The sequence below is a fragment of the Protomyctophum bolini genome, assembly GCF_963924005.1.
Source record: "Protomyctophum bolini genome assembly, chromosome: 13".
Classification (NCBI taxonomy): Eukaryota; Metazoa; Chordata; class Actinopteri; order Myctophiformes; family Myctophidae; genus Protomyctophum; species Protomyctophum bolini.
This window is the reverse complement of record NC_137874.1, coordinates 20,444,850-20,456,496: the sequence shown is the minus strand read 5'-3', so window position 1 is coordinate 20,456,496 and position 11,647 is coordinate 20,444,850. Positions and strand designations below refer to the sequence as shown.

Below are 11,647 nucleotides of genomic sequence, written 5' to 3'. Positions count from 1 at the left end.
CACACACACACACACACACACACACACACACACACACAGAGCTGAACTGAACACTTCGAGCCGAAAACAATCTCTCACTTACGTAACTTTGCCGAAAACAGGAATCACCAGTTTGTGTGCACGCGCGCGCGCGTGTGTGTGTGGTAGTTTCTGTTCAACTACAATTAATTGCAGGTGCAAGATCTCCCTTTCCTAAAACACACCCATACACACACAACATAATAAATAAAAAAAGGACCGAACCCTGTGTGACAGGTTCACCAGCAGGTGTGAAGGATTGGAATACACACGTACTGTACCTTACTGCAGTGCTTCTCAACCTGACGTTATGGAACCCCCTGCACCTAATTCTTGGGGGGGTCCCCAGTGGCAGTGATGTGATAATTTAAGGACTTTAAAGACCTTTTTAATACCTAAAAACAAATACCTAAGATCACAACGCCTCGCAGTTCCAAGTGCTTGTCAGGGTGGGGGTCCCCAGTTGATCATGTCCAGGAATCACGGCCTCAAAAGGGTGAGAACCACTGCCTGTAACTACGAAGCTACAATAACACACACAAAAACCACAACACAATCACTTCTAAAGTAACATAACACCCAGATTATTGCCTTTAAACAACTTCCCATGGTGTTTAATTACACAAGACACGTCTTGTCTTGTTCATACACTGCTTAGTTACAGCTCAGATCTATAGGTTATTTTGTACAGATGAAAGAACTAAACGAAAAACAACCCCTCAAAGACAACATTCAGGTGAGGTGAAAGCTTTCTTCTTAGCCAAATACCCATCTGACATAGATAATGGTGGTTAAAGTAAATGAGGGGGGTATAACTAATTCTAAAAGGGTACTCCAGACAGTTTTTACGTTGCTTGATTCATGTTTGATATTCATTTTATCAGACACAAAGCTTTTTTCAATTCCTTTTTTAATTTTTGGGGGATTTCTTTAAAGTTTTTTCATTAAATAATAAATTACCATAAAAGTAATTAAAAGCATAATTGAAAAAGAAAAACCCCACATATTATGAGGACACCAGAACCAAGGACGGGTGTTCAAATGAATATCAAATATCTAACTACAGAATCAAGCAACTTAAAAACTGTCTGGGGTGCTGCACACAAGCCAGAGTAGATGTTAAAATCACCGAAAGTGAAATTTCCCTGTAACTATTATTATATTGTATTGTATCATGAACTGCCCTCCCTATACATGGAAGCAGTTTGGCTTGTCTATCCTTTACTGCCATGGCCCGTTTCTCCCCTCCACAGCTCTATTATTCAACAACTCTACTGCCATCAAACACTCTCAGGCTATTTTTATATCAAGCTTTTACACTCAGCCTGTCTGCACGCTCCACTGGCTTCATCTGTCCACACCACCAATACAACCATTTCAACTCTCATCCACTCACATGAGTGCTGCTATGAGTTCCTTTAGGTCAGTGGTTTTCAACCAGTGGTCCGGGGACCACCAGTGGTCCTTGAGGGGGTTCCAGGTGGGCCCCTGCAGATAAAGTGATGGAGAGTAAGCAAATGGACCCTTACTAGTTAGTGAACTCGTGAGAGAGTAACATGAAACCAAATGGACCCGTAAAAGTCCATTTGGATTTTTGGAAGAGTTAAATTATTGTTAAACATCTGCATTACGTGATTTACAAGAAGACTACACAATTAGAGAATGTAGAAGAATTGTTATTTTGATCAACGTTTCAATACAGACAACAAAATATTATTTTGTCTCAGGTCTGAGAGGCTAAATCTCGTCATTTGGTGATCCGTGGCTCAAATACAGAATAACTAACGGGACTTGATACAAAAAAGGGTTGAAAACCACTTCTTTAGGAGCAGAAAGAGGCTGCAAAGACACTGCAGGTACGCACACAAGGGGTTCACAAACCTTTGCATAGTTTATGTTATATGCATTCTGCTCGTGGCCTGAGTTGAGACAGAGTTTGAGTTTACTGGATAAAGAAGATCACTGATGACTCCACACCAAATGCAGTCATTGTGAAATGCAATTCATATGATATGACTCCCAACCACATCTGTTCAAACAGTGAGACAGTGAATCATCACAGTCATCTCCATTTGCACTTCAAAGGATGTCATGTACAGATGGAGGGGAGAAAAGCTCCCGTTTGCAGTTTTCAATGTAAACTAATTCGATTGGTGGTCCAGCTGAGCTTTGCTAAGAATGTTATTACAATATTACACTAGCAGAATTGTTCCAGCAAACATTTCTGATAAAGATCGGTTGAAAAATCCCCCATCTGCAAAGATCATCTGTGTGGATGTAAACACACACACACACACACACACACACACACACACACACACACACACACACACACACACACACACACACACACTATAGCTGGAACGAACCTCTCTGGGGGTATTGTTTCCATTGAAGAGGCTCCAATCTCTCATTTTCCCTGGAGAAGAGGAACCAGTGCCAAGCTACTGCACATGGGGGGCGTCCTCCATCCATTCCCATGAAAAGGAGTGGGCTTTTGGAGCATGTAATTTCAGCAGACATACACTGGCCATCTGTAGACACAAGGGTGTGTACTTGAGTGTCACTGCCAGTAAAACGTGCACGTTGGGTTTGACAATACAGGGCAGGCCACAGCTGTTTGGGCGAATATCACAGATGAAGAGCAAAGGCCATCATTCCAATTTCAAATGAAAACTTCCAATCATAAAATGTCATTTATTTTTCATCAAGTTGGCCACCATGCACCTTTTTGATATGGTCATGACAGCTCATGTTTATATTTAATGGATTTGACTACATTATGTCATGGGAAGAAAATGCTATAGGCCTATTTGGTTCTATGAAACTGACTGAATACACTTAAGAACACCAACTTCAATAAAAACTAAAAGACACACTTATACACCATAAAGACTTAACTAGAAAACACACAAATAAGACCTCATGGTGAGTAAAATGTTCGAAGAAAATAATATTGCTGTTGATGGAACAAAGCATTGGTTTTGATTTGCGATGCAGAGTTGCACTGCCCTCTAGTGGCAGATGCCAAGAATCACATCAAAACATGAGAACGTTCAATAGTGTCCCAGGCACCAGAGTAGGCCTACGCAGAAAGGATTGATTAGCAATTGTTATTGTATATATTTTAAGTACATTTATATTGTTATCATGTATCAATTACCGGTAGTCGAAAAACAAGTCTTTACATTTACTTTAGTATAATTAGGATATAAATAGGATGGAACGTAAACATAATCATGCATTTCGTAAGAGAATGCAATTAACTTCTTGACAGGGAGTAAATATTATTTTCTTACCTCTCCTCTAAGTTTCCATTTAACAGTTCCTCCATGACCATAAATGCGGCGGGCGGGTCATATACTCTTCTAAGGTCAGGGGGTACGGGTACAGCCTGGTACATATCGCATTGCGAGTGCGACTGTGCGACCCCTATGATTGCGACGTTTTGAGCTTTTTATGCCGAATGTTCTCGATCAGTGCAGTCAGAATAGCGTTAAAGTGGTTAACGTAGGCACATTCATTCCACCCAGGCACCCACTTCTTTACAATTGAAAACAGGTAATGTGACCAAGCCGATTCTGATTGACCGCAAGAATATACTGCAGTGCTAGTCAACAGGACCAACCACCAACCAAAGACAATTGGATGGTCATTATAGAGGAAATAGGATACATAATGGAAAAACTAACATTCTTACACTACAAGAGGTCAGAGGACAAGTTCTATAAACATGGGAAAAGTGGGATATCTCCCTCCGGCCCATTGCTAATGTATGAGAACATTGTTTTTTATATTGCAATATGGAAAAATGCAGACCTTTTTTCCTTGTAGCCTTAGTTTTGTTTTTTGCTTTTTCTTCCCAATAAAAATTAAGTGAAAAAAAGAAAAGAAAAATACTGTGTGAATATTGCAACATGTTCCCGATTTAAATTATGCAATAGCACTGGGTTCCATCCCATGCACTAGGAAACCAACAACAGGATGGAATAATAAATATTGGACTAGGCTACTGTTTATTAACATAAACAGTCTACAGTCACATTTCTTTCCATAAGCTACCCTTTTTCTTAAAATGTATCGAGGTTTAATGACTTGTGTAGCTTAATTTCTGGATTCGTTTTCAATAACACAAGTCCCCAAGTTCAAGTTGCGCAAGGGTAAAAATGCATACTATAGTATGCAGTCACAACCAGGTCTTGGTTTAAGTTAAACATTTAATTCTGAACGGCATGATATTTAGTTTGTATGTTGCATCGTTGCCTGTATATGATGAATGTTCCACAACGCAAACAAGCCCTTGGCTTTTTGCGATTACAGCATTTGTATCGTACTGCAAACAAAATGGTTAACGCTGTAATAATTCTGAATACTTATCTAGATAGACATGACATTTAGTCAGTGTACAGAGAGGCCATTTATTGATTTTCATACATTTAACTGCACAAACCTTCACAGAGTACCCTACCAGTTATTTGGAACAAAACTGATAAGTGAACTTACTCATACTCACTCATACAGACAGACATAAAAGAGAACTGGGAATAAAGCAAGCCATCTAAATTCTCTAAGTGCTTTCTTCTGTGGTCAAACAAAGACATACACAGCAATCTAAGAACATTCGGTTATGTGAGCTTATTCGGTTACACGCTTTGTGGCAGCAGTGGTTTCCAGTGCTGGGAGATTGTGCGCAAGATAGCAGGGTAGGTTGTAACTGGGTAATGCCGATGACACCACAGGGATGTTACTGCGTAATGCCAATGACGCCACAGGCCAGACGTCCCCCGGCGTTGCCCGTCTTCAGACTCTCATCGTTGCCTCCTTTTCCCAGGTCGTCAGCCTTCTCATGGATCTACAGAGAGAAGAGAATGTAGCAGTGAACAGTGTCTGGGAGTCAGATGGACACACTATCTGAATGCAACAGTCCTCACACCAAAGAAAAAGACAATCATGGATCATTAAAATGGCTTTTTAAAGATGCAACAATCCGTTTAGTATATTTTAAGCAGGACTAAAACATTTGCATACGATTTATTCAAAGTAATTTCAAAACGTTTGAGCCCCCCACCCCACAAACATACAATACTTTGTGTTACAAATACAAACTGTCATAATTGAGTAGGCCATGTACTTGACAAAGAAGCAGTGTAAAAGTAATACTAGAAAAATCCTCAGAGCACAGGTCTCCGCAAAGCTAGGTAGTAGATAGAAGTCATTCTAAGCCTTTAGAAATCAGGAAGTAGTATGAATAATCGGACAGGTCCGACGTGATGACATGACTATAGAAATAATGTTGAGTGATTTGCATGATGTTTGGACAAAATCTGTAAGACCAAGTTCTGCAAGACTGGTTTGGTCAAAGACAGACCGTGAAGTGGCCGTCCCAGGACAACACCTCAAGAATACCTCATTGTAAAGGTGATTAATCAACAACAATGATATAAAATATATTAATAGTAATATTGAAGGGGATACATAATCGACCGAATGGGAATGACAGAGGTAGAAACAAGTCCTTACCACCATTGTTCTGCCGATGATGGACAGCGGTCCATTTAGGGTAAGCATCTTGTCTGTGATGCTGATTTTAGCTACGTTATCAGCACCTGCAGTGACGTTCCCCAGGTCTCCTACATGCCTGTTTCAACAAAAACAAGGAATATTAACTTATCAACTCATGCCAGGTACAAACATGTTTAAAAAAGGCCTTATGACATGTCGGATACAACAAAATGTACACATATGTTTTTTCATTTATTCACCAATAAAAATAAAGTGTTAAAAATCGGCTCTGCCATGACCATGGAGTATGTCTCATAGACAGACATAATTATATAAAGACTAAATGGCTCAAGGCGGAGTCTCTGACGTTGTTCACCGGGCAGCCATCTTGTTGCAGTCCTACAGTACAGTAAGTTCTGTGGTAGCTGGTGATCAGCTCAAACAAAAGTACCGGTACTCATAATTCGCTCAAGTTTTGACAGATTTACAAACAGTTTGGTTTATTACAAATGTTATCAACGTGGCTATTATTTAGGATGCTTATCTGCTCAATGTTATTTTTTTTATATCACACACACACACACACACACACACACACACACACACACACACACACACACACACACACAGCAAGTTGGAAGCTTAAATTTGTGTGACCAACACACAATACAGTGTTGTGACTATAAAGCTAGGGCTGCAGATTATCAGGCCTACAAAGCAAGTGCATTGTCAGAGCAAAACATTCAGTTAAAATTCAGCAAATTCCAATTTCCCCTCCACAATGATTTAATGCAGATCATTTAAACTAAGCATTTACATTCCCCCAGGAAAAACAAAACATAAGTCTATGTGTAAAAAAACAGACATACACACTCCTGTTTAGAGTATAGGGCATGTGACAGGTTGGGGTCACGTTAATGATAGAAAACACAACTACTGTATGTGACCACCAGTCAGACATGGATGGTGTCACCAAATTACCTTAACAGAATATCTTCATGGTGACACAAACGGAATAACTCCAGGATTAACAATGAAAGTACCGTAATGCAAAGCAGGTATAAAGAGGGTCAGGTTAGTGAAATGTAATTTAGTTGAGTTGATTACAACCTATAGCCGAAGAATTTCACCACATGTTGAACATAGCGGTATTATCAGACAGTTTGCTACAGGTTAACACCTGGATGTGAGCCTCAAGTCAGACCCAACTTACCTTTCTACATCAGTAGGACCAGCATGAGTCTTGCTGTGGGGGTTGAAGTGAGGGCCTGCACTGATGCACCCTGGGAAAGGAAAGTTAAATTTATTTTTCAGAATGGATGCTTAATTTTGGAATCATGAGAAACTGTCAGAATGCTTACCATTGGTGTTATCCCCAAAAGCATGGACATGGAAACCATGTAACCCAGGGGCAAGACCAGCAATCTCTCCAGTCAACTTCACAGGGCCTAAATCACTCTGTACATAAAGGATGAGGAGAACAGGGGGAGGGGGGGCTATTACATAACAATTTTGTAAAAGGTTCCTTTATACAAAAACAAAGAAACACCTAAAATAATTTCAAAACGAGTAAATACAAAACAGTTATCACAAAGAGTCACATCATAGTCGTGACTTTTGACAATTTGTTCCAAAGCCTACAGCTCTGATGGGAAAGAACGAACATCAAACTTAATTCAATTAGCAACAAACACAGACATAAGACTACAACAGAGACAGAATCAAACCCTTGACAGAAAACAGAGTTTCATCTGTTTCAGTCAGCAAGATAATGTTCAGCAGTACAGTAGAGAAACCAGACAACTCCAATAGGGCGTGGGAGAGAACTACAAAGTGGAGCAGAAAACCAGTGTGCATACTTTATTTTATTTTTTATGTTCGTCCTACACTTGGACACCTTATCCTTGGAGAACTACTTGTGTTGATTCAAAACATTCATCATTTAATCAAAAATGTATTAACTCAAATATCGATTTTATTTTTTTATGTCAGAAAGACTGCCGTTATCTGGCTGGCTTGACGTGCATGATCCAACTTTGTGGTTAATATAGTTTAAAAATGTTCTAGTATCAAAAAAGCTAAATATTGCATATTCCACTCAGCTCATTCACAGATGCAAAGCTACAGTCTACCTGATTCATTGTCAATGGAAGCCAGCGACATTTGAAGCTGCTGCAAAAGCTACTGTAGCTTTGCATCTGCCCGTGTGAACGCAGCATAATAGTCAGTGTCACTGTCACATGCTTGTGACACCATGACACATGCTCGTGACACTGCAAAGCAAAGGCAACCGATTGTCTTTTTTGCACCCCGTGTCTGTGAACAGACAGACATTACTACGATGGACCATTATGCTGTCTCACCGTCTGTCCCCATTATAACCAATTCCTAACCCTAACCTACGGTCGGATTAATGGGATGTCGGAATTATGAGCGGAACCAAACCGACCGGTATAAAACTTTGCATGTAAACTCCAGAGAGAATGCGGTGGCAGCGGTGACCGAACGGTTTGCGGAGCGGTCTTGATACCGGAAGGTCGCCAGTTCGAATCCCCGAACCGGCACGTTAAAATTACCACCGCTGAAGTGCCCTTGAGCAAGGCATTGAACCCCTACCATGAAATGTTCTATGAGCAGGGTGTGGCTGTAAACAAGCATCTCGAGCTTAGTCCACTTCCCTGGGTAAACAAAGAACTTTGCTTTACTTAGAGGCCAAGGAAGAACCTCTACCCCAAAAACTCCCAGGTGACCAAGGAAGAACTAGCCTAGAAGACCAGACGGATCTGCCAGTGCGAGAAAACCAATTAGCCATATTGTCTGGCCACTTTCTGCAAAACACTGTTTTGCTACTCCTCCCGAGTATGCAGAATGGATCCGTTCTCCGTTTTGCACAAAATTGTCATGAAACGTTGCACGCACAGTCCCACTAGGCCAAATATAAGAACTGGTACCTTTCATTTCTCAAATAGGCCTCATGATGGCGTATGGGTAACTTTAGGCAACCTGCCCTGGCAGGGATCTGCACTCCAAGGTGCACACTTGTATAGTTGATAATGTACACTCTCAAGACTTAAAATGAACCTTAACATTTTAAGACTTAAAATGAACAACTTTCCTTGTCTGTATGATGCAAGGGCACTGTCAGGGGAAATCGGGTTGGGAGAGGACATCACAATGACTCAGCAAAAACATTAGTAGCCTAGTACTCTTTGGTTAAATGGGCATGATGAAACCATAGAATGTAGGTTAAAACCTATGCAAGAACTAACATTAGATAAGAGCAGCTTGTGCTTCATACTAGTGTCCTCATATAAGGTCAAAAAATAATCTACAGTTTGAAGCAGAAGAAGTCTTTATCTTAAAACTGCAGCCCATTCAGTCAACTGAATCCGCCTTGTTTTACAATCTACTACAGTAAAGTAGAGGAACTAGATAAGATGTGCATAGGATTATAGGAACATAACATTTTGAAAATTAAGTAACAAAAACAGACGATGATGAGAGGATGAGATGAGACATGAGACCTAATATGTGGGGCTAATAAGAAGACATGCTGTGGGCATTTACAACATTATTCTCTTTTGAACATAATACATTAGGAAATGACTCATTACAATAGTAAAAATTATGATATGTGATTTAGGATAAAATGGTTATGTGGTCATTGCCGTTAACTATGAGTTTAATCTGATCAGCTAGGGACCAGGGCCACCAGGCTATGCTATGACGTTAGCTGGCAGACTGATGTAACGTTACTGAATGTAGCTTATGCAACAGAACAGACTATTTCAAAGTAGTATCTTTAGCGGCATGGTGTTTATGTTACGCGTTGTTAATAATTAATCAATTGATGATCAAAGGTGCATAAGGTGCGTGCGCAGCCCTGGCTTGTTTAAAGGTGGTGACATTTATGTTAGACAGTAGATTATTATATTACAGTCAGCTACCCAATGCAAACATGACCTAACGTTGACTTCTGCAGCACAATAGTGGTACCGTATTACGGATATTTTATTTTGTGTACTGTAAACATTAATTTAGCCAGGTCGGTGCTATAATCGGTGGTCTCGTGGTGCGGGTCGTGCATATGGCAGTGAGTCTGGTGACTTGAGCTCCAGCCACGGCCAGGCCGGGTGGAAGAGTGCAGAGTCAGAAAGCGTGTTCGTCGTGACATTTTACCGGAGTTATTAGAAAAGATAGAACAATTCACACATTACCTCCTGCTCGAAATACACTGTTCCGGCGACCTCTCCCGCTCCCTTCAATACGCACACTGCTTTCACCACCATGTTTGCAAAAGAATCCTCCTCACTCGACTCCGCGTCTAAGTTTCTTATTTCTTCTTCGTTGCCGGGCGAGAGAGACAACCAAGCTGTATCTGCTTGGTGGGCGGGCTTATTGCACTGCTGTCCAATCAATCCAAATTATCCAGCCAATACCAGAGCCTTCTATTAGATGGCTCTGGCCAATACCAAACAAATACACCACATACGCAACGTTTTGATTGGCATAGATGTCGTGCATTGATCTCGGATTTACAAGAATTGAGCAACTACCTTGCACATTAAAAATCACACCCGTGTGAAGTGAGGGGCGCTCTTATTATACATCATCATTATGATCTCATGAACAACTGAATTTATGTGATTGGTTGGTTAAATTCATTGTCAATTCATTGTCAATAGCAAATATTGAGACATGTGGGGACAAAATCTAGAGCGTCTCGCGTGACATCATGTGACATCATCAGTGATGGATATCCCTGATGTCATAGTAAAGCCCATAGGTCTATGGGGATCCCTGAGGCCATCAATATTGGCCTCAATATAAATCATGTTATCTGAACTCAGACCTTGTCAGAACCTGTTCTGGCATTCCATTATGTTGATCCTTCCTTCCTCTTCGATGTCTCCCTTTTGACTAGCCATGGTTTGGTTGCAGCCGGCGAAAACAAGAGTTCTCAACAGGCCCACCTGTCCATTCAAACTCTAGATGGGTCTGCCCCAAAGTTATTAGTGCAGCCTCACCTGGCAGCCGGCGAAAACTTGAGTTCTCAACAGGCCCGAAAATTAAGGCCCGGCCATACCTGGGCCCTCATCAAACCCTGTACACTCAAGAGAATGTCCCCGGTACCGCCCTTAGATCTCCATATACTGTAAGGAGCTGACCTGTTCTGACATTATGTTGATCTGGCCTCATCAAGCCCTGTCCATTCAAACTCTAGACGGGCTCTAGATGTGTGTCCCTGGCTGGCTGTGTCTGTCTCTGTGTTTGTCTGTCCATCCGAGTATGGAAATAGCCTACCAAGTGTCAGTGTTGCGCAGCCTAACACACACACAGACACACACACACACACACACACACACACACACACACACACACACACACACACACACACACACACACACACACACACACACACACACACACACACGATGAGTAGTACAGCACCACTCACTTCAGACTGGTCTAATTTTCTATTATTTGAATTTGTAAGCTATTGCAGTTTTTCCAAGTTGCAATTATGTGACATAGCTTTATTAACATGTTTCTTTATTCCCTTTTAATTGTAGTCAGAAATGTCTCAGTTTTGTTGCTTTGGAAAATTGGCAATGTAATGCTTTTTCACGCCAATAAGTCTTTGTCATTTCAAGGAATAAAGTTCAACATACATACATCCCTGTATATCACTGAATAGTGAATACTCAGTCTTGTTAGTTTAAGAGTTGACATTGGTCTGACTCCTGGGGGATTCAACCTGTGACCTTGCAGTTTACTATTTATTGTACAGGGTTCAAAAATCTGAAAAGATCTGTGAACCAATATTCTCCAGCGGTTGCTCCTTGCGCGTCTGCCACTCTAGACGAGAAAGCCTGGTCTGTGTTACAAAATTTCTATGTGAACTGGTCTGGAGCTGATATCGTTACGTCATGTTGTAGTCATTGTTTTGTAGTATCAGGCAGGAACCATAATCTGGGACTTCCTTTTCCTTAAATTGGAAGAATAACAATAAAAACTCTCGTATCCTTCCGCTTTTATTGAGAAAATTCGGTTTGAGGAAGTTCCAGATTGATGGTTCCTGCCTGATGACTATACAACATGACATAGCGATATCATCCGCTCCCGA

General features: G+C 40.9%; 1 protein-coding gene across 1 annotated transcript; it reads right to left on the bottom strand.

Moving 5' to 3' along the window:
• Positions 1–4,422: 4,422 nt before the first annotated feature.
• sod1 (superoxide dismutase 1, soluble) lies at positions 4,423–9,896 on the bottom strand. The gene is made up of 5 exons (XM_080779478.1): positions 9,738–9,896; positions 6,882–6,978; positions 6,734–6,803; positions 5,539–5,656; positions 4,423–4,870 (listed from the first exon to the last, which is right to left on the bottom strand). Exons 1-5 carry the CDS (start codon positions 9,807–9,809, stop codon positions 4,763–4,765), a joined length of 465 nt encoding a protein of 154 aa, XP_080635604.1. The 5' UTR covers positions 9,810–9,896; the 3' UTR covers positions 4,423–4,762.
• Positions 9,897–11,647: the final 1,751 nt, after the last annotated feature.

Coding starts and splice junctions, on each gene's coding strand:
- sod1 (XM_080779478.1), bottom strand. CDS start 9,809: ATGGTGGTGAAAGCAGTGTGCGTATTGAAGGGAGCGGGAGAGGTCGCC. Junction 6,979..9,737: donor CAGTGTATTTCGAGCAGGAG/GTAATGTGTGAA, acceptor CTTTATGTACAG/AGTGATTTAGGCCCTGTGAA. Junction 4,871..5,538: donor TCATCGGCAGAACAATGGTG/GTAAGGACTTGT, acceptor TTCTCTCTGTAG/ATCCATGAGAAGGCTGACGA.